This window comes from Oreochromis aureus, linkage group 11 (genome assembly GCF_013358895.1).
Source record: "Oreochromis aureus strain Israel breed Guangdong linkage group 11, ZZ_aureus, whole genome shotgun sequence".
In the NCBI taxonomy this organism is placed as follows: Eukaryota; Metazoa; Chordata; class Actinopteri; order Cichliformes; family Cichlidae; genus Oreochromis; species Oreochromis aureus.
In genome coordinates this window covers 33,352,623-33,375,339 of record NC_052952.1, presented here as the reverse complement: position 1 = coordinate 33,375,339, position 22,717 = coordinate 33,352,623, and the positions used below count along the sequence as shown (strand labels likewise).

The following is a 22,717-nucleotide window of genomic DNA, read 5'->3' as shown; positions in this document are numbered from 1 at the left end:
CACTCACTTTAATGGAAATTAACAAGAAAACATAAACAAGTGGTGAATATACAAAAGCTAATGTTTTTATTAGTTATTTTATTGTTTTTTTGTATGTTCTGATGTGTGAATCAGTCCAGGCTAGATGCCAACTAGTTCATTAATCTGGTTAGCGAAGCAGATTGCAAACAATTCCTCATGCTTTCTTTAATGTGTATTTGTATGTTTGCATGTGTCCCAGCTCCAAGACGCTTCAGAGTCATTGTGCTATCTCTGTCAGAGTCTCATTATAAGGTTGATTAATAGAATTAAGGGATAAATATGTGTGGAAATGAAAGTTAATACTACTTCTAGATAGAAAAAAAAAAGTGATAAGAGTCAGAGAACATACTTAGTATTTACTGACAGCTGCCTTTTAATCATAACTGAACACTGCTTCACAGCAGCTTATGATATGCCAACAAAAGATGGCATGTTGTTTCCAATAAACAGAAAATGTTTGCTCAAACAAAGCACGCCTAAAATCACTCAACTTGATTTTCATTCACTTATTCATATACATACTGCTGCCATTTGAGAGGGTTGGCAACTATTAGGAGCAAGTTGCAATGTGGTAGTCACCTCAGCACATGAAGGGTCCAGGGACTGAACTACTGAAGCACCTGAACACTCTGATGAGTGGAAATCTCACTACAATCTGAACAATTTTGACATAATACTGAAATGCTGATGTGACAAATGTGCTGTTTCTATCAATTACATTTTTTATTTATTACTGTGAAAGAAATGTTTTGTCTCACATTTTTCTCATGAATTTGCAGAACTATTAATTAATTACTATGTGACTAGTGAATATTAATGATCGGTGACATCAACTTCATACAAAGCCCAAAACATGATCAGTGTTTTTAAAACAAAAATCAAAACAAATTAATTGAACAATGAAGTATTTTTGATTAAAACTGTTTATGCCACTCAGCATCACAATTTCTCTGACATTCATTTGTGTGTGTGCACTTTTGATATACTGATACAGACACGATATTCAGGCAAGATAAACAAACTATAGATCAAAACAAGTTTTGAATGGGACCCAAAAATCTGTGATGTTTGGTATGAAAAAGTACACCTGTGTGTGCTCTTTGAGGAAATCTCAAGAGTGCCTAAAGTAAAAAATTTGCTTAATGGCTGTAAAATCTGCTCTGTGATGCATAAAGGAGATAAGTTGTTTGTTGCTGTTCCCAGTGATGAAAATAGAGCTTCAAAGAACATCTCAGGTCTTCAGCATAACATTGCATACGACCAATTTAATGACGCAAGAAATAATTCCATATAGTGAGAAAAAAAATACCACAGCAAGTGCAGTATGTCTCTTCACATAACCTCCTTTTTGAATGGGTGTTCTGCCAGAAACTGTTAAGTGGCTTCCAGCAAATTCATTAAATAACAGAAAAGGCAGCAACCTACAAAGCCTTAATCCAAAAAATAGGTCAAGATTTTTAAAAACGGTTTCATTTCTTGTCCTTTTTATATATTTTTACATTTTAATTTTAATCCAGGGAAGATCTTTATCCATAAAATATATGACACAAGTAATTGTGTAGAGGATGCAGTTTTCATCAGCAGTAGTTTTCGTTTTGTTAAAGACTGTATCAGCACAGAAAGGATTCAAATTTAACTCATTCGCTCTGGAATGTTTTCATGTTAATGCAGATATTTCATAGCTGACTCTGAAATCATTTACACAGCATATGCACTGCAAGTTTCTCTGTTGCAAAGACAGATGAAATGCAAACAGCGTTCTATCCTGCTCTTAAAAAAGACTTTAGCTGACAATAAGCTGTGAGAATTATGAGAATCGTGGTCTAAAAAAGCTTTCCTAACAAACTAAAACACATTTTTGTGAGAAGGAAAAACTTCTAGGGATGAGGAAAATTAAAAAACCCTTCAGTATTACATTGCTTTTATTTCCCTGAGAACGTTGCGGAAATTCTCCACACAAACCTCCCTGGTTGCTTGCTTCATTGACGCGAGTTTCCAGGCTTCCTCAAACGTCTCCTCAGAAATATTCACACCAGCATTCCTGAAGATCGTTGCAATCTGTAAGAAATATGTCAGTAACAGTAAGAAAGATTCAAGCAATGAAGTCAACTAGTGAAGCTGCTCAGGCACACTGTTTTTCTGCCATTTCTTATTCATCACTGTCATGGCTCTGTTATTTTTTCATAAATGGAGTCTGGCAGCCCCCAACTCTCTATGGTAAAATATTTTTAAATCTGGCAGACTGATAACAGAAAGACCATAATATGTATAAAACACTGGACTGGACTATAGACTGTAACTTTGACGGATTGGGGTTGGTATTTTGTTTGTTGAATCTTTGGTTATGTGTTTGGAACCAGAATGGCTCTTAATTGGATGAGGGGGGGGGGCTACGCTATTAGCTAATGCTACCAACCTGATTTAGAAAGCTGCATATACGGATTGTTAATTAGTGCTAACATAAAAATTCTTACTTCAATTTAACTGAAAAATCATGAGTACACACCTCTTGGACAGTCTATTAATGCAAATATATTTGAAAGATACAGTTCAGTAACTTGAATTAATTGAGGTTAGAGTGTTTTGGCACCTACATGACACTCAGAGCAGCCATGCACTTAATTATTCCTACATTTGGCGTTTACAGTTTAAACTAGTTATTTTTAAAAATGTTCTAATGAAGGGGGAAATTAGCTGTGGACACCAAAATGGTTTATATCTGCTCTACTTTAAACATGAGATTCTAGAGGAGCTGACCCACTTCTGAAGCCAGCCTTAAGTGGTCTTAGAGGAACTGCACTTTCTGGTACTTCTGTTCTGACTTTATTTTTTAGCTCTCTGGTAGGACTCCTGATTACTTTCACCATTTCATTTGCATTTTATACTGTATTTCTACACCTTCAGTAATTCACATTTAGACGTATTTATGCATGTAATTCTTCCACCACTGGGGGGACACCAAGTCATTCCTAAGCCAGCCAAGACATGAAATCTCTCCAGCAAATCCTCAGTCTGCCCCAAGGCCTCCCTCCAGTAGCACATGCCTGAAACATCTTTCATAGAAGATCTCCTAGAACCTCCTCAGCTGGCTCTTTTCGTTATGAAGAAGAAGCAGCTCTACTTCCAGTCCCACTTGAATAACCAAGCTCCTATCCCAAAGGGAGATCCCAGCGATCCTTATACGGAAACTCAGTTCCACCACTTGTATCTGCGTGTATGATATAAGTGTCGGTGGAAACGTAGACTGACTAATAAATCGACAGGTTCACCCAGCTTTCTCTTCGCCACAACAGATTGGGGCTGCAGAAACTGTACCAATCTGTTTGTCTATCTCACGCTCCACTCTCCCCTCACTCATTGACAAGAACACAAGATACTTAAACTCCTCCAGTTGGGGCAGCAACTCGTCTCCGGAGGCCGGAGGGTACTCCACCCCTTTCTAGCTGTAAACCATGGTCTCCGAGTTGGACGCGCTGATTCCCATTCCAACCATTTAACACTCAGCCGTAAACTGCTCCAGTCTAAGCTGGAGGTCACTACCTGATAAAGCCAACAGAACCACATCATCTGCAAAAGTAAAGGTGAATTGCTGAGGCCACCAAAGTGGAGACCATCCACCACCTGGCTATTTGCAGATCTTAAAAACTATGAACAGAATTGGTGACAAAAGGCAGCACTGGCAGAGGCCAGAGTTCAGCAACCACCAGAAATGAGTTTGACTTACTGCCAGCAAAGATTCTGAACTAAGTTTTAAAAAAAGAAAAAGAAAAACTCAAACATAAGCCTTTCTTAGGCAGATACATTACATGGGCCAGACTTTAATGCAGATTACCCAGATCAGTGGTGTCTATTTTATGGAACAGACCCCACTGTTGTGCATCAACAGACCTGCAGTGTAATAACTTTTTAACAGAGGCATCACTTATCTCACTTATCTTATCCTATCTTCAGAAACACAATGCTGTAATAACTTGCAATTTTCCTCTCTGTCAAAAAAAAAAAAGTAAAATCTTTTACTGGCAAATACTACTCCTACTACTACTACTGATAATAATAATGTTCTTTTTCATACAAATAATAAAATGGTGAGATTTAAAATACAGACAGTGCCACCCCAGTCTCATCTATAGGCTGTACCTCCTCCTTGCTGCGAGGACAGAAGAAATGCTCCTCATAAACACCTTGCAGGGCATGAACTGATGGATGTAGAAGATCTGCAGCTGTGGACGTATCGCCATAATTGTTTTTGTCACCGACTCTTTTAATGCGAGGAGCTGGAAGATCTGAGCGCACAGATGGGATCCCGTACGTACGTCCATCTACTTAAAGAGAGACCAGATGATGTACAAGGAAGGGAGTGAAAAGTAAGCAAACCATGTAAAACATTTCTAAAATACAAAAGGAAGTTTTCAAATATGCACAATGTAAAATATCTCATGTATTAAGTGCTGCAAAAGACACACAGTATACGCACAGTAGATTTTATTAAAAATGGCTGGTTTTGATAAGTTAGTACGACAGTGATTTGAACTGTGTCATGAGGAAGATGTGTGTTTAAGAAGAAGTGAATGACAGTGGATTCCTGGTATATTCCTTCCTTAATCTTGTCCAAAGCGAGAGGCAGCTTTAATAGTGCAAAACATATTTGTCAGCTTAAAGTCTCCTGACTTACCTGATGGGAAACGACCAGCACCTGCAGCCCCGATGAGGGAGGAGGTAGTTCTGAAGTGGTCTGGGGCTGCCCTTGTCTGCCTAAGGCTTCTAACAGTTTTCAGTGAGCTGCCTGGCTCAACAGGCTCCAATTCCTCAGGCTCAATCAAGGCCCGACAGGCAGGAAGCTGTGCTGTCACTCTTTCTATGTTACCTGGAGCTGAGCTGGTTTGACGCTCTGCAGATAAATTAATCAGGAAATATTACTAATAATTAGTCCTCATATGTAACAGAGACCAAATTGTAAAAATGTAAACTGTAAACACGGCTTAAATCTGTAGGCTTTTGGCATTTCTTATTGTCGGTGGTATCAGTGCAATTTTAGTTCTGTGAAGAAGCATAAAATAAACTGATAGATTAAATTGCCTTCTTCTTACCATTTGTAATAATGCACTGCTCTCGACTGTTGATGGGCATCTTGTCCTTCCAGTTGAGAAAGTTGGCAAACTCCAGAAAGTTGATAAGCCCGTCCTTGTCTGTGTCACAGTAGTCCATCACGTCATCCAGGACCGACTCACTGACATTCAGCTGAAACTGATGGCACACTGCCCGCAGGTCCTCTTTGTCAATCATCCCCTTTCCTTTCTGGTAAATAACATAAAAAACAGGTTCATAATCCCTATAAACACATTTTGAACATGTAGAATCTGTAGGCAATGGGCAAAATATTTGGTACTGGTTTCAAGTTTCATAAATAACAACCTGTGATGACTCGAGCATATGTTTATAAGTGTGACACAAGTCAGCAAAATGAGAATTACAGAAGCCTTATTACTTTAAAAATCATCTTACCACAGAGTCACACATCACTGGCTTTTTCTTAAACCCAACAGCTTGACTTCCTCATTACCAGCACTTTGACTTATCAAACACAAGTTGGCAACCTGTTGTGAGTCCATTCATACCTTGTCATAATGTCTGAATGCCTTTAGCAAGGAGGGGAAGTTTTCAAAGTTGACCTTCTTGAGGTGATGCCTCACTGCATTCACCAGGGTGCGCTGTCTGTCTGGGCCTCTCGTGTACTGCCGTGGATCTGTGGAGTAGATCAGCTCTCCAATGCCTGCAAAGGAAATATTTGTTGCCTTCAACTAAAAAAGCTTTTCTAAGGATACACCACATATTCCCGTATGTAAAGGGGGACAACATTTTTATACAAAATTTACCAAAATCATCCGGTGGTAAGACCATTCCAAACGTGTGATCAGGCGGAACAGGCAACATTTTTTCTCTCCTAAAAAAATGGGAAAATTAAATAAAACCTTAGTGAGATAATTAGAGGTCTCATATGTTTCACTGCAGGCAGTAAAAAACAATGTACATGACGATGGTTTTGCCCATTTGTTGTGCTATCTTGTCTCTGTTCCCAGATCTCTTCCAAGCAGCTGGATTGTAAAACCTAAGAAAAAAATAAGAACAATTCAAGTTGGCTTTCATTTTTTAAATTAGAAGGACAATGAGCAGATACGCAGTGTTAAGTAAATTAAAAACAAAAGAATTTCCTGGATGGCAACTTTATTTCGGTGCTTACTTCTGTGATTCCCCCAGCCAGTGAAGAGTTTTGCCAAGATTACGGCCATCGTTGAAATGAGGTGTGAGGATCCCAAACCTGCTATCTTTACTGTAATGAGTCCAGTCATACTTTCTATTAATTTGTTCACCTGGAATGAAGTAAAATAATTACACTGTGGTAAAAATGATGAAATTAAATTCAGAAATAGACTGTTGGTAGAAAGAGTAAAGACAGCATCAATAGTATGATTTTCTTCATTCTTACCAACAAAATAGGAATTATGGCTACGGATGTAAGCATCATGTGCCACCTCAGCTTCCCTCTTTACCTCCTGTGCTGTTTTTGCAGGGTTAATAATCTCACGCACACCCAAACCTTGATGAAAACAATGGGAGATATTCAGAAAATATAAGAAATATAAAGAAATATGAGAAAATATATAAGAAAATTTAGAATGTAAAACAAAAAATGTAAAAGTTTTAAAAAGATTTCAATGACAGCACACAACCATTACAAACTTCAACCAATTTTCGTGTTGTTTTATTAGCTTTTGACTTATTTAATGTTACAAATACAAATACATACCTTTCACTATTTTTACACCAAATGTAGTTTTCTCATTACACAGTGGGGGGAGTTCAGAACGTTGGCCACATGATCTGCCCAGAGGAGCCTTCTTATTTGAGGCATATACAGATTCACTAAGTTCTTGTAACTTCTGCTGGAACACGGTCTTTGGGGAAGGATTTAGCAACCTTTCACCCTGTAGGAACCATGTAAAAACAATTATTGTCGGTCAGTATTCTAAATGTGTCAGTGTATACTTTAAATTTTCTACTCAAAGCAACATTGTGCCATAAATTAATTGTACGCCGGCTTCCAAACACGGTGACATCACAAAACAGATGTGAATGCATAGAAAACTCCAGAAAGCAAATATAAAAACCATCATCAATGTCAGCTTCATAGGAAAATTCAATTTGAGGGGTATCATAAAATCCTGAAAAAAGCAAATGACTTACTTAGGGAAACCACTATAATACCACAGTACAGTAAATGCCTCTGACAGGGGTAGGTCGTTTTTACTTCCATTACATGATTATGAATGACTAGTGCATTCAACCCCTAAATCTTCTAAGGTAAACATGATTATGCCGCAATGTACAAACGTACAAATACTGCACCGCTTCACCTCTAGTGCCATGTGCACACAGGCAGGTTAGAAAAGAAGGAAAATGGAAGAGAAGGTCCAATATTAGGCCTTTTCATTCTACCACAAAGCCAGTAAGTTGTGAGCCAGTGCTTTTTCAAGTGTTGTTGATCGTTTTCTAAGTAATCCTAAATTAATAATGTCTGTCCCTTATAGTTTGTCGGTCATTATCAATCTCAGTTGATATGTGCTCAAGTCCAAAAGAGCATCCCAAAACACAGATACTGTATGTGTGCATTTTGAATGTGCACAAAAGTAGCCTTATATCTGATATCTGCACTCTGTACTCTTCATGATTAGCATCAAACAAAAGTAAATCATACACATTTGAACACAGGCTTAACAGGGATAACAAAAACAGAATAAATAAGGGCCTCACTGTATTTTAATCCAGGACAGTTTGAACTTTTGTCAATGTTTTTGACATTTTTTATCATAAATTGATGTACAAAAGGTAAAAATTCACATATGAGCATCCTCCCAATCTTGAAATGAAATCTATTACTACTTCATCGAGTGTAAGGTGGTGAGACTTACTTACTTCCATACTTAAATCACTTACGTAAAAGTCAGAGTCCTACTTAAACAACAGTACAGTTGTACAGAGTTACATACAGGATATTATTTGTAGTAACAGAAAAGCACTAGTTTTAGTTTAAGTGTAACTTTTTATTGTGATTGCACAGTCATACTTTGTAAAATAGTGAAAGGAAATTGTAGTACTGTATTAATTCAAAGATGTACAGCAGTATAAACTAAATAAATAAATAATAATTAATTTTCTGCACTATATAAATACCATTTCATTTATCGTGTCAATTCCATTTAAGTTATATGACCCTGAAATCCATTACCAAACAGAGTAATACATTTGTCATTGGTCCTGATCTACACAAAATATCACCCTACCAAATTCAGTGTAGTTAATAACCTTCCCTGTTGTCCCTTTAACAATTCCAGGAAGCTCATACTCACAGTGAGGGGTGCTTTGGTGATGACACCATGAACAAGAGTGCTGGCAACATCTGGGTCATTTGCCTTCCCTGTGTGGACTCTGATAGTTCCTGGTCCGGGCTGGTTGCTATTGCGGAATTTCCTCACCACCGGTGGAGTCGTGGGCTGATAATTGCAGGGAAAGAGTTAACCCATAATTTCACACATTTTGTCTATAAAAAACCCTCAGATTGATAATCCCAACAGAGGCAAAACAAATGTTTTAAGTTGAGATAATAGATGTCTAAAGCGCTTCAAGTGATTTTTCAGGGGGTTTTTTCACTTGGAACTTGTACTTTTACCATCATTGTCCCACAATTATCCCCACTTCCGGATGCTCTGAGCGCCATGTCTCAACACACAACAATGAACTCACTCTTTCCACTTCTCGTAAACAGATTTTCACACTGTCTCCTGTAGGTATTAGTTTCCCAGCCTGCATTATAGAAAAAAAAGTCCAGTATGTTTATATTAGAGAAATAAAGGTCTATTTTACTACAACTTCGGCAATACAATAGCAGTACGATAGCACAGGATAAGCTATCTTAAAATAGACTTACCTTCGGTATATTTCGGATTCTGTCGCTACATTTCACTTCGCTAGACGTGTTAATGTCAGTCATAATGAATTTAGAAGCAGCCTTTGTAACGTTTGTCTGTAAAGTTTGTCTCTAAGTAAGTATGGGACGTTTTTAAGGCCAAACGGGTTTATGTTGTGCTCGGACACTGAACTGTGCACCTGTTTAAGTACCGTTGCCTATAGCAACATAACTCAGCAATTCAACTTAAAACTCTAGTTTGGTTTAAAATACCTTTCAAGGGAATCAAAGATTGTGAAAACTAATAGGGACACCATGTGAATGACTAACTTGTCCAAAATAAAACACGATGTCTTATGTATTTATTGCTTTGACTCAGTGACATTAACCTTGAACCGAAATCCCTGTTTTTAGCTCACTAGCTTAAAGATAAAAATAAAATAAAATAAATGTAAATGCTCTCTTTTGTTATTTTGGAGACAGACATATTTCAATAAATTTGGTATAAATCCTGGCGTGTGATTGGTTGGCCATCCTGATACGCAGGCGGATTGTGAATTCCAGTCATACGATCTGTCATCATCCTTCGTACAATGCGAAAAGGGAAGTTGAAAGAACTGGGAGAGCGAGACCGCAGAGCCTTATGAAATCTAACGTTACAGCAGCTGGTTGGATACTCGACACACTGTGAACGTACGTTGAAGTACTGCAAATACTGTCCTGGAGATACCTTTAACATTAACTACGCTCCTGTTTTTGATAGGTAAGTAGCTAATATTAGCTTTAGCTGACTAGCTGTAGGCTATCCGGAGGGCTCCTCCCGATGCGGCCGCAGCTGAACAACGTTAGCCTGCCCAGTACCTATTATTTGGCTAGCTAACATTAGCTAGCCGACACTGGAAGGGCCGTACAACTTAGCCTAGTTAACGTTGTTCTGCTGATAAATCTGGAGGTACTGTCACGTTCAGATCACCGACACGTTAGCATTAATCCACTTTTACTATCACAAACAACTGCAGTCCTCTCCCAAACGCTGCTTGATAAGCTACTTCACTAATTCACCGTCATGGAGCTAACGTTAGCTAGGTGTCACTAGCTGTACACACCCAAACCTCCATCATCTGAGTTTGAGCATTTTCAGACCTTATGTAAGTGTCATATTTAGTGCGTGTAAGCTTGATTGGTATGCTGCTACCCGCACTGACACCAGCGTTACACAAGCGAAATCATGCTTCATAACAAACGCAGATTAGGTTTTGGACTAGGCATTTTGAACTTAGGAGCTAGCTATGTTGCTAACGCTAGCAGTTGCTACCAACTAAAACGATCCACTCGGCAACAACACAACAGGTTATTTGTGCTGATCTCTGTGTCGTAACGCGATTTCGACGCTCGAAGTTGACAGCAATTATTTTTGGAGCGATGTTCTGTGTTTAGTTTGATGGTGGAAATGGTTAATGTCTAAGTTACAGAGCTAATCTGTTGTTGTGGCTGTTGTTTGTTTGACTACAAAATCATGAAAGACCAAACAACAAAACCACCAAATTAACTCAAATACTTTTCCCCACACATGTGTCCAGACTGGTGCCATAATCCTCTTTCTAACTGTCTGCCTCACGTAGTTGAAGTCACACACGCACACACACACACGTTGTTTGTGTGTGAGTGTTGGGGTTTTCACTGCCAGAACAGTAGTTGAACTTGCCATTTGTAATTGTTGTTGAACTGGTACAGGGTAAGTACGTTAGAGGCACAAGTTTAAATATATGTATGACATCAGTTTCCGAAACCTTGAACATGCTGTCAAGCAAAGTTTTCTCTCTCTCTCTCTTTAAATCTGTTATTGCTGCTTGTTACTATCGCTGACATCCAACTAATGTTTGTAGCTGAATGAGAGTCCGGTAATTTGAAACTATGTGTAATGTGTCAATTTGTACCAAACTAGAGTAAGTTTCCATTCATGTTCATGGCATTAGCCGTGACATTTTACCTTTGGATTTGGACTTCTTATTTTAAAAGAAATATAGTTAAAACAACATTATAAAATTTAAAAGATTAAATATCAATTGCCCTGATACGCAGCTCTATATGCAGATCTATGCATTTAAAAAAGTAGTTTCCAGGAGCTTTTTATGAAGAGTTGTTAAAAGCTTTATTTTTAGATTTAGGAATAGTGGTGTGGGTCATTAACCAAAGGCTAAAGCTGAATAATTTAAAACACTGATCAATTGCAGGGTTTTTCCTGGTTCACAATCTGCCTTTTAGGGTTGACAGTTGGTCTGTATATTGATAAAATGAGCGTGTTACCTTACTTAACCAGGGGGATCCATTTCCCTTTTTCTTTTTTTGTTTCTTTTATTTTACTTTGGGGAGAGGACAAAATCTCTGGAGGCTACCAAAATGTATTAAATACAGGAAAAACCCTGAACTGGCTCTTGGTTGTTGCAGGGACTAAATGTTTTGCAAAGGCAAAATTACTACATAAATTCTTATTATCTTTAATTTTTGTATCAGTACATAAAGATCTTCTTTTATAGTGACACCTTGCTTTATTTTCTTTCTCCTGCTCAGGTGTTTTTCTACAGTTTTTCACATCCCGGGGACGAGACCAGACAGTGTGACATGGCAAGTAGAGGCGGAGCCACGCGACCCAATGGGCCAAACGCAGGCAACAAGATTTGCCAGTTCAAACTGGTGCTTTTAGGAGAGTCCGCGGTGGGAAAGTCCAGTCTTGTACTTCGTTTCGTTAAGGGTCAGTTTCATGAATTCCAAGAGAGCACAATCGGAGGTACGTAGTCCTTACGTCATCATAAGTCAGTGTTGGCGTGTTTGTTTTTGCTCTGTGAACAGGCCATCTCTGAGACTTCCAGTAAACCACATAATGGAATATATACTAAATGTTACGCTAGACAACATAACGGCTACATGCAGTTAGCTGTACTAAGAGTCATAGTCCCAGAGCACAAAGTTCATTTAAAAAGTAAGGCAATAGAATCAACACGGTGTGTTGGAGTGAAACCGAGAAAATATCACCAGGAGAAACTGGAACTCCTCAAAAGAGCATGTAGCCAATATGAGATTCAGTTGGGAAAAGGGGGAATGTGAGGAATTGTCAATATAAAAATGCCTTATAAGAACAGGCAGCTAAGCAAATAATTTGGTCCATTAGGCTACTAGGTTTTGGTTATCTTGATAATGTCACCCTCAGTGCTAGGTGACACCTTTACTGTACTCACTACTGAAAATAATCAAATCAGATTCCTGCCATTCCACCACTACTAGTCTGCGTCCTAGGCTGTGTACTAAGATAAAAAAAAAGTCCTTTACAGTCAGTGGTCTGCTGGCATTAGTTGACTGGGTAAAAACAACATTTAAGTATTATTCACAGTTCTCATTTCAGTTAAAACGGAGCAGAGGTTTCTAACTAAAGTTTAACACGTCGTTTAAAAAGTGCCTTTGAGCAAATCACACCCATTTTGATTTTGGATGTTTAATGTCATCCCCAAAGTCACCTTGACTGAAACACTTTTGTGTAGCTCAGTATTTAAAGACCCACTTGTCACTGGTCCCTCTGCTTTGTGCCCCTGCAGCTGCCTTCCTGACTCAGACGGTATGTTTGGACGACACAACAGTCAAGTTTGAGATCTGGGACACGGCCGGTCAGGAGCGCTACCACAGTCTGGCTCCCATGTATTACAGAGGTGCACAGGCAGCCATCGTGGTCTATGATATTACAAATGAGGTAGGTCAGATTCCAGGCTTATCTGTCTGTGTGGCTGTTGGCGCACCTGTTTTCATTTACCTTTGCTAGCTCAAACAACTTTGTTGTCGAAGATGAGGAAGTAGTGGGGCTTTCCACCTTAATATTTCTAAGCAGTGGTTAAGCTAAAAACAGAACCTTATTTTGGTATCTTGACACATTAAGAAATGACTCATCACTCAACAGACAATGTTTTGCAGACAGTGCTTAGACCTTAGATGTCTCCCGGGGGCATTGTCAGGGACGGGTTACATGTCAGGATATTTTCATGACAAAGAGAACATATTATTCTCTGTTTAATATGTAGACCGTGTGCAGGTTAATGATTTGTCCTGTTTCCACTGTTTGTCTGCTTCAACAGCCCAGAGGGAACCTATTATGCTAATTTCCAGCTTCATGCGCCTATTCTTAACTCAGAGTAGCTTTGTGTGATTCATACTTCCAGATCCTCCTTGTTTACCTTCTGCTGGACATTAGTGGGTGTAACCTCTCAGCTCTTCTCTAGTCTCAGCTGAGACAAGCTCTTTTAACTTGCTTCCTCCACCCTTTAACAATAAGAACTTAATTTGTCTAGCACCTGTAAATGCACAGTTTACAAGGTGCTGTGACAGCCAAGCAAAAGCAGAATACCAAATTTAACAGAAAGTTGGACATAAGGTGGAAGATGTTAACCTTAAAAATGGAAGAATTCTAACAAAAAATATGAAAGAAAATTAAAAAATGAATCTCAAACAATTTTCGGTCCTTGTAAACAAAATGTTCTAACAGCAGGTGGGTGGAGTTTGTGGTCAGTCAGAGCTGTGGGCCTGATGTGACCATAAGGCTGATTAATACTGACAACATACAGGGCCAAGAGTAGAACAGAGTGGCTGAAAGAGAGGAGCCTGAAGTCTGAGATTTGGGCTCACAGGGATTACTTTCACAAACACCGATGTCCATTTCTGTGTGTACTATGGAGATCCAGCGTAACAATATCCAATGAGAGAAAAAAGGAAAAGCACGATACATTGCATTTTAAACAAACTGATAAATAAATGAAGCAGCTGCCAGTAAGAGAGCAGCTAATCTAGTTTTATTGTACATATCATATTACCTGAAAGTTGCATTGGAATTGCTTCCTGGCCTCTGGATGCATGGTTAAAATGTGGATGTAGAGAGATTATTTTTCCTTTCATCTACTGTATGTATCTGGATAGGTGGGGGTCATTCTTGTGTAAAAGCTAATACAAGTCAAATAGAATATAGAACAGAGCAGAGTTTAAAGTCAGCATTATTCTATCCTATAGGTTTTACTTTAGTGACAAAGTCAGTAGAAATGTCGTTCCCCTTATCTTTTAATAAAAGCAAAGCAAAGAAAGCTATAAAGCGCTTTGACATTTCTTTATTATTGTTAAAGGTGGTGATCTTTTAAAGCACAGGTGTTGAACTCCAGGCCTCGAGGGCCGGTGTCCTGCAAGTTTTAGATGTGTCCTTGATCCAACTCAGCTGATTTAAATGGCTAAATGACCTCCTCAACATGTCTTGCAGTTCTCCAGAGGGCTGGTAATGAACTAATCATTTGATTCAGGTGTGTTGACCCAGGGTGAGATCTAAAACCTGCAGGACACCGGCCCTCGAGGCCTGGAGTTCGACACCCCTGTTTTAAAGAGATCGGGCTGAATGCAGCATTTGTTTTTTGTGCTGTATAAGTCGTAGTACAGCCTCTGCACACTGTGATTTTTACTGTAGTATCTCATCAAAAGCATCAGTATAATGATTGTGTCCCCTGGAACTTCCTTTAAAAGACAGACAAATCGGACATCATGGGAAAGTCTCCCTGTTATCGTCCATCACACAGGCCTTATTGCTATTTTCACTAACTGAGCCCCTCCACTTACCCCTCCCCGATCTGTTTTCCAGGAGTCATTTGTACGGGCAAAGAATTGGGTTAAAGAGCTTCAGAGACAAGCCAGTCCAAATATCGTAATAGCCCTGGCTGGGAACAAGGCTGATCTCGCAAACAAGAGAGCACTGGACTTCCAGGTTTGTCTTCGTAATTAACTTCAAGATGTGAGCAGAGCCGCAAAGTCATCGTCAAATAAAGTAGACTTTGTGGCAGGATTTGTTGAAGCTAACAGTAAATAATTCTTGGAAAAATTGTTATTAATAATCTGCAGAGAGAAAAACATCCTCTGCTTGGAACGTGCCTACTTGGCTTTCTCTGCTGCTTCCTTGCTTTGTCAGTTCAAACTATGAAAAACTAATGATTTTGGTGTAACCTTCACAGGATGCACAGTCATACGCAGATGACAACAGCTTGCTTTTCATGGAAACATCAGCAAAGACCTCTATGAACGTGAATGAGATTTTCATGGCCATTGGTAAGTGTCTCCGCCGCAATACTTCAAATATGAGGTGAAATATTGCTCGTGACCTTCAGAGCCAGTCACTAGCTGTAGTATTTAAGCACACTGAAACGTCTCTGAAGTATCCTTACTAACAGGAAATGATGGTGGCTGTGCACCTGTCGTGTTGTGTAAATATAATATTGTAGGATTCATCTTAGGCTGTGCATTTGTATGATAAAGTGCACAAGAGGCTCTTACTGCCTTCATCCAAGTGTGCATTTGAGTGCAGGCTGTGTAATAATAGGCTACGTAATGCACTACTGGGCAGTCGGTTGTCTTCAATCCATAAACCTGGCAAATATTAAATAAGTGTGTGCAGTATTTATATGCAGGTGATCATCTGTCATTACTGAGCTGGATCAATGAAAAAAAGCCGCTGCAGAGTGTTAGCAAGAACCAGCGGGTTTTAAAGTGAACTGTGTGGTTCGTTAGCAGCTGCTAAATGACTCTTGTATTCACAGATAAATGGTGGACACTTGTAACACAGGATGTTTGCAACTAGGTCCATAGCAGTCAGTCCATCAGGTTCTGAAATTATATGTTGCATAGTGCTCACTCAGTCGTCCATCTTTATCCCCGATTGTTGAAACTTTGTCGGCAACCTCGAGTAATGTTCCATTGGAACAGACATTGTAATCTGAATATAGTTTTGGTCTCAGAGTGGTGGCGCTTGGCTAAGCTTTCATGTTGCTGAAGGAAGTTATCCTGTTTGAGAGATGTAGTCTGAACTGTGATGCAGCTTCTGAAATCTTAACTATATTTAGTTCAGTTTTGTATTTATTTAGTCTACTCAGTGGAATGTCTTGCAGAATATGGTGTGCCAGCTGGCACTGTAAAATGCAGTTTGAGGTGTAATCACTGAAGCAGTACACAGTTTGTCCACCAGAGAGCGCTGCCAAGTTATTTTTAAATTGCGAAAGGTCTTGATTAGTTGCTGTCAGTTCTATGGAAGTGTTTTTTGCTTTTTCATGCAGATGTTTTAACTGATGATGGACACATTGCCATAACTGTGTAAGCATCCACAAACTAACACTGAATCCTTTATTCACGTTTGATTGTTTTGATTTTTTTCTTTTCTTTTTTTTTCCCCTTTTCTTTCTTTTTTTCTTTTTTGGCCATAAACTGAACACCTTTGAGGTTTGGACTGATGACACTGACCTGTGAGAAATTCTAAACATTTAATAGGCAAAATAATTTATTATCAGGAAGTATTTGAGAAGACCATAAGCAGATCAGTCTTTATAAAAGAAAGGGGGAAAAAAATGAAAATCATTTGGCTGTGAGAGCGTCGGTGCCACTGAGGTGTAGGACCACACCCATCTTCCGACTAAACCTTCATTTTGATCCTAGCCACACTCCTCTAAAGTGTCATGACTAGATCATGGCAAGTTATGACGTCGTGTTGACAAAATCTGTCCCTGGACAAATGAACACCCACCAAAGTACTTACAGACCTATTGTAGTAAGAACTAGCACAAAGGTGGTTTTCACATGTGGCCATGATGAGACTATGACTCATCGAGTAAAAACAATACCAGTCATGTCTGCATGGCTGGTAAGAGCTGTTAGCTGCATTCCTGCCCTGACGTTAGCATTGTTGCAACAGTTGGGGTGTAACTGTTCACACAGACACATAGGCTGTGCCAGAAATCAGTGCTAGATACTTTTCAGGGGTTTTCAAAAATACATTTTAGGGCTTATATTATTTGCTTAGTAAGTTGATTAATATCTCAAAGCGACTTCTCATAATGTTTCTTCACCCTGACACGCTGCTTTGGGAAGTGAATTTGGACTCTTGTGGAGGGGCAAAAACAGAGAAGGAGGTCGTGCTGAAAAGCAAAGTGACAGCATTATTGCAAAACGGACTTGAACATAAGAGTCATTTTATCTCGAATATATCTCTAAAAGCTCAAATTTGCTACTGGAAAAAATTATTAGGTATTATATAAAATATATCAAAAATAATGGGTTTATTTGAAGTTACTCTTCAAACAATTTTTGATGTAATCACCTGTCAGGTTGTGGTCTTTGCTTTTCTAAAATTTCTCTAGGTGCATTACTGATTCACTGTCTTTCTCACTGCAGCAAAGAAACTACCCAAGAATGAGCCTCAAGCGACCGGAGCCAGCACCGGACGGAATCGGGGAGTGGACCTGACAGAGACGGCTCAGCCCACCAGCCGCCCCTGCTGCGCTAACTAACCCAGCTCTTCCTGCTCATGCTCCCCACACAAATGCCCTCTCCTCCTTCTGGCTCCTCCCCTCCTTCTCACCTGAACAACATCTGGACATCGGGCTTCTTGGCTTTCTGACGTCAGACCTGACTTCAACCTCACTCCCCTGGAATAGCTAAAAGACTCTGTATAGCTGCATTTCTAATACTTTATTTTTTTTTTTTTTTGATGTTCTCCTTTTTTTTGTGTTTTTTTTTTTTTTTTAAACTTTTTTTAAGAAGTGTATATCAGTATAATGGATGCATGTATCACTACAACGCCTAAAGGAAAAAAAAAAAGACAAAAAAGACAAAAAAAGAAAAACACATTTTTATCTCTTATTCACTTGGAAGACTAACCCCGGTTAAGAAAGATGAGTGAGCGAAAAATCCGTGAGCGTGTGATCATGTTTTGCATGAGTTTCTGATGAGAAGGTGTTGCCTCATTTGCCACTTGGCAGGGTCGGCTGCTTGTTGCCCATTTGTGTGTGTGTGTGTGTGTGCGTGTGCGTGTGTGTGTGCGTGTGTTAATCTTTTTTTTTGTTCGGGTTTTTTTTTTTTTTTTTTTTTTTTTTTTTTTTTTTTTTGCTCACTATTTGGAAAAAAAAAAAATTGTCCCCATCTTGAGATGCCTGGATTCTCAGACTCTTTGTTGTGAGCCACTTGGGTGTCTCAGTGGTGCCAGGAAATGATTATCGTGCAAACCAACAACCCTTCCCTCCCTCTTCACATCTGTTACACAAGAAGATGCATCCCTCCAAGACTTCATTTAGGGGAGACTGTGGAAAATAAATATGGGTACTGTTTGGTGTTTGAATAAATTCTAGCATGAAGAAGAAGAAGAAGGAAAAAAAAGAAAAAAAAGAAACGGTCTTTATACACATGTGACTCCTCAGTATGTGCAGCCATGTATAGAGCAACGCTTGTCAGATTTCTGTACATCGTACCCAACAACAAGCCTTCGTGGTGCCGAAAATGTGGAGTTTGAACAAAGAGGACTTGAAAATTTGACCTAAAGAAGGCTCTTATGTTGTCATCACAGTGTCATAGTAAAAAATTGGAGTGACGTAGAGAGAGAAATCAACAGGAAACTGTAAGAGTGCCGAACATCCTGTTTTGTGTTTTGCAAAGACTTGAACGTATGACTAGTGATATGTTTAAACTTTCAGCTTAGCTAATCTGCTCTGTTTCCATTCAGGCCAGTAGTCAACCTGCATCAGTTTGGGTAATGTAGATGAAAGGAGGGGCGTGGTTTTAAAATTTCAGACCGCATACAAACAGAAAATTGGACTATCACCCCATGTCACGAGTCTGTGGTGGGGGGGGGTAAACGAAAAACTCTAATGTTGTTATAGGGTGCAATGTCGCAATGTTGTCTTCTTCCTTTAGTACAGCTTGCAGAGCTCGCGAGCTCACCAGGAAATTTATCTAGAGATTCCGAACAATTGTACAGTTCATTATAGGTCTGCATTTTTTTCTTTTTACTTTTATTTCCATTCTAGACCTTGTCACAAACTGGTCAAATGTTAAGCAGTGGTGGTCTTTTTAGGTATATGTAGTGTTATTAACAAAATCCCTCTCTGGTGTCTTGTTACTTTTCTCAGAAATGGTTCATGGTCGTGTTTGAAAGGAACTTTTATTGCATTGCACAGTGTTGATCATGTTTTAATTATTGATGACTGCCCTTCGATTTTATATGATGGACTGTATTGGACTTGCTAACCTTATGGCTATAAGGAAGTAGCATAATTAACCTAACTGGTGGTCTCTCTTACAGCTCAATGAATTTTAATGATGTAAAAACAGCATTACTAGTGATGGGCTGATCAGTTTTGAGTGTCTGAATACAACTTAATAAATCCAATAAAGAGGTCTGTTGTACAGCTTTTTGCTCTGAACATGTTGTGATATGAGGAGCAGTCTGACACTGCATGTCAGGCCCATATCCTCGTGAGTATATGATGCAAAATGTCCATTTTGGCCACATCTCAAATGGAGTCATAAGGAATCTCAACAAAAATGACTGGATCTATATAAAATACTTAATAACTCATAACGTTCTGTGTAATCCTAGTAAACAGGCAAATCAGACCAATCACAATAACCTCTTTGGCCTAGCTTAGCTTGATGTCAAACAGAACTGACACTGGATTGGAGGGATTCAGAGATTTGGAGTCTTACTGGGTTTGCTTGAGTTGCTCCTTGGATTTGTGTACATGTACCTGACTTACTGGTTTTTGCATACAAGCCAAAGCAAGATGCTATCACTTTGGCTTATGCTCATCTCCTGCAGTCCAAAGACATGCATGCCATGTAATTGGTGGTGTGAAATTGCCTGTAGGGATGTGAAAGTGTTTATTGTCGTCATTTTTCTCTCTGTGATGGACTGGAAACTTCACCCCCTCACCAAAGGTCCTATTACACCCCTCCCATTGTAGAAGAGTTTGTTAAGGTTTGAAATCATTATGCGTATAATTACCAGGTAATTGTTTTCTAGCATGCCAAAAGAACTAAACACAAACTGTCAAGATTAAAATGATGGGTAGAATATCAACTTTGCAGGTAATTTTGTGAAATTAAGATACTGAATGCTGGATGTTATGGAGACACAAATGTGTGATGTGTCAGAAGACCTGACCAGTGTTCTGCATTATCTAAACCATTTAAAGTCCACACCTCTGTGGCAAAAGCATTTGACTCCTTGTTTGCATATGCCGTCAGCTTTGTTTGGTTTTTGTAGTACAACATGCATATGTGTACAAATATATAAATCTATATAAACATTACTGATACTGATGTTCATATTTTGTGTTGATTTTATACATTTTTCTTATAGAGACTGTATATACTAAAAAGTACTTTCAGCTGTTCCCTCATTCACAAGGCCAGCACAGCAAGCAGTGACATATTTGAGGTGGCAGAGTCCTGATGGCCTTCCCGACACACCTTCCAAGGAATTTGCATCTCATCCCAGGATCAAGTCAGTGAGCTTCTGCTTGTTAGGTAAATGTGTAAACCACTACACTATGAAGTCACTTATATACTGTACATATTACTCATATAATTATTCTAAATATGCAGTTATTATTATTATTTAGATTGGATATAAATAATTACTATACAAGTTAAAAATGCCTGTGAATTTGGCAGTGCATTTTCCTTCTTTGCAGTGACCAGTGACCCACAAACCACTTCTAATGCTTCATTTTTAAAAATGGAGCAGCTTAAAGAAGTATACCAACAATCAACAATCTCCATGACATATTCTGGTTTATATATTCTGTAGTATAGGTCAGCATCAAAATCTCTGTCATACAAATTATTTCATTGAACTTAATTAAGTTCAATTACAATTTCAATCTAGCGGCAGAATGACTTGCAGCTTCTTCACGCTGCAAGTCAAAGTGTTAAAGTGATACATTGTGATGCGTCATTGCTGTGTGAATGGCTGCATGTTTAAAAGGCTTAAAAGTGACCGGTTATGTGTATGTGGCTTTTACTGTTTGGTTAATATTACTAGAAAAAGTGCTCATGTTCTCATCAGTCCATTCATTAGTTACACCTTGCTAACGCCATGCTGGTTCTTCCTTTGCCTTAATTCTTTATGGCATAGATTCAATTTCAATTCAATTCAATTCAATTTTATTTATATAGCGCCAAATCACAACAAAAGTCGCCTCAAGGCGCTTTATATTGTACAATAGATCGCACAATAATAAATACAGAGAAACCCCAACAATCATATCATATGACCCCTATGAGCAAGCACTTTGGCGACAGTGGGAAGGAAAAACTCCCTTTAACAGGAAGAAACCTCCGGCAGAACCAGGCTCAGGGAGGCGGCCATCTGCTGCGACCGTTTGGGGTGAAGAAGGAAAACAGGATGAAAGACATGCTGTGGAAGAGAGACAGAGATTAATAACAGATATGATTCGATGCAGAGAGGTCTATTAACACATAGTGAGTGACTGGAAAGGAAAAACTCAATGCATCATGGGAATCCCCGGCAGCCTACGTCTATTGCAGCATGACTAAGGGAGGATTCAGGGTCACCTGGTCCAGCCCTAACTATATGCTTTAGCAAAAAGGAAAGTTTTAAGCCTAATCTTGAAAGTAGAAATAGTGTCTGTCTCCTGAATCCAAACTGGAAGCTGGTTCCACAGAAGAGGGGCCTGAAAACTGAAGGCTCTCCCTCCCATTCTACTTTTAAATACTCCAGGAACAACAAGTAGGCCTGCAGTGCGAGAGCGAAGTGCTCTAATAGGGTGATTAAGATAAGATGGGGCCTGATTATTTAAGACCTTGTATGTGAGGAGCAGGATTTTGAATTCAATTCTGGATTTAACAGGAAGCCAATGAAGGGAAGCCAAAACAGGAGAAATCTGCTCTCTCTTTCTAGTCCCTGTCAGTACCCTTGCTGCAGCATTTTGGATTAGCTGAAGGCTTTTCAGGGAGTTTTTAGGACATCCTGATAATAAAGAATTACAGTAGTCCAGCCTGGAAGTAATAAATGCATGAACTAGTTTTTCAGCATCACTCTGAGACAGGATATTTCTAATTTTAGAGATGTTGCGCAAATGGTCTTTAACGCACATATTAAACAAATATGTAAGACTGCTTTCTTCCATTTGCGCATAGATCCAGCAAGATTCAGCACATACATGAATCTCCTGTTCCACCGCATCCTAAAGGTACTCTATTGGACTGAGATCTGCTGACTGTGGAAGCCATTTGAGTACAGTGAACTCACCATGTCATGTTCAAAGACCAAGGTTTAGATGATATGAGCCACCACTTTGTCATAAAGGCATAGACATGGTCAGCAACAATACACATGTAGGTGTAGCATTTAAAATGATGCTTTTTTGGTACTGAGGGGTTCAAAGTGTGCCAAGAAAATATCCCCAACACGAGCATCCCCAATATTTACACCAAATTTTGATCCTACCATCCAAATGTGCATACCTTAGGTTATTTGCTATCAGCTTGAAGAAGTCCATGTCTGACCTCTGACATCAACAAGATATTTTCACCCAGAGAACTAATGCAGACTGAATATTTTCTCTTTTTTGGGCCATTTTCTCTAAACCCTAGAGATGGTGTGCATGGGAAAATCCCAGTAGATCAACATCTTCTGAAATCCTCAGATAAGCCGTCTGGCACCAGAAACCATGCCACTCTCAAAGTCCCTTAAATCACATTTCTACCCCATTCTGATGCTTAGGTTAAACTTCAGCAAGTCTACACGCCTAAAGGCATTGAATTACTGCCATGTGATTGGCTGATTTGATATCTGCGTCACTAAGCTGTTGAACAGGTGCACCTAGTAAAGTGGCCGGTGAGTTCAAGTGTAGTCTACTGAAGTCAAGAGCTTTG

The 22,717-nt window shown here is 39.1% G+C and overlaps 2 protein-coding genes across 4 annotated transcripts; one reads left to right on the top strand and one right to left on the bottom strand.

Moving 5' to 3' along the window:
- Positions 1-1,925: 1,925 nt before the first annotated feature.
- On the bottom strand, positions 1,926-9,310 carry efhb (EF-hand domain family, member B). 2 transcript variants are annotated; one of them, XM_031728407.2, is made up of 13 exons: positions 9,005-9,310; positions 8,821-8,880; positions 8,427-8,570; positions 6,827-7,004; positions 6,506-6,616; positions 6,260-6,389; positions 6,050-6,127; positions 5,895-5,962; positions 5,637-5,791; positions 5,109-5,316; positions 4,694-4,909; positions 4,159-4,340; positions 1,926-2,079 (listed from the first exon to the last, which is right to left on the bottom strand). In XM_031728407.2, exons 1-13 carry the CDS (start codon positions 9,065-9,067, stop codon positions 1,933-1,935), a joined length of 1,740 nt encoding a protein of 579 aa, XP_031584267.2. In that variant the 5' UTR covers positions 9,068-9,310; the 3' UTR covers positions 1,926-1,932. The 2 variants fall into 2 exon arrangements, with proteins under 2 accessions (XP_031584267.2, XP_031584266.2); XM_031728406.2 differs by having other exon boundaries at positions 4,159-4,343; positions 9,005-9,307.
- A 197-nt stretch (positions 9,311-9,507) lies between these two features.
- Positions 9,508-20,137, top strand: rab5ab (RAB5A, member RAS oncogene family, b). 2 transcript variants are annotated; one of them, XM_031728432.2, is made up of 6 exons: positions 9,508-9,676; positions 11,555-11,771; positions 12,574-12,725; positions 14,643-14,765; positions 15,010-15,103; positions 17,216-20,137. In XM_031728432.2, exons 2-6 carry the CDS (start codon positions 11,606-11,608, stop codon positions 17,329-17,331), a joined length of 651 nt encoding a protein of 216 aa, XP_031584292.1. In that variant the 5' UTR covers positions 9,508-9,676; positions 11,555-11,605; the 3' UTR covers positions 17,332-20,137. The 2 variants fall into 2 exon arrangements, with proteins under 2 accessions (XP_031584292.1, XP_031584291.1); XM_031728431.2 differs by having other exon boundaries at positions 9,509-9,746.
- Positions 20,138-22,717: the final 2,580 nt, after the last annotated feature.

What these genes read in the sequence shown, in the direction of transcription:
- efhb (XM_031728406.2), bottom strand. Translation starts at nt 9,067, where the DNA reads ATGACTGACATTAACACGTCTAGCGAAGTGAAATGTAGCGACAGAATC. An exon ending in GAATCCGAAATATACCGAAG is followed by an intron (nt 8,881 to 9,004) that starts GTAAGTCTATTT and finishes TCTATAATGCAG; the next exon opens with GCTGGGAAACTAATACCTAC. An exon ending in TGCTGGTCGTTTCCCATCAG is followed by an intron (nt 4,344 to 4,693) that starts GTAAGTCAGGAG and finishes TCTCTCTTTAAG; the next exon opens with TAGATGGACGTACGTACGGG.
- rab5ab (XM_031728432.2), top strand. Translation starts at nt 11,606, where the DNA reads ATGGCAAGTAGAGGCGGAGCCACGCGACCCAATGGGCCAAACGCAGGC. An exon ending in TCTATGATATTACAAATGAG is followed by an intron (nt 12,726 to 14,642) that starts GTAGGTCAGATT and finishes TCTGTTTTCCAG; the next exon opens with GAGTCATTTGTACGGGCAAA. An exon ending in TGAGATTTTCATGGCCATTG is followed by an intron (nt 15,104 to 17,215) that starts GTAAGTGTCTCC and finishes TTCTCACTGCAG; the next exon opens with CAAAGAAACTACCCAAGAAT.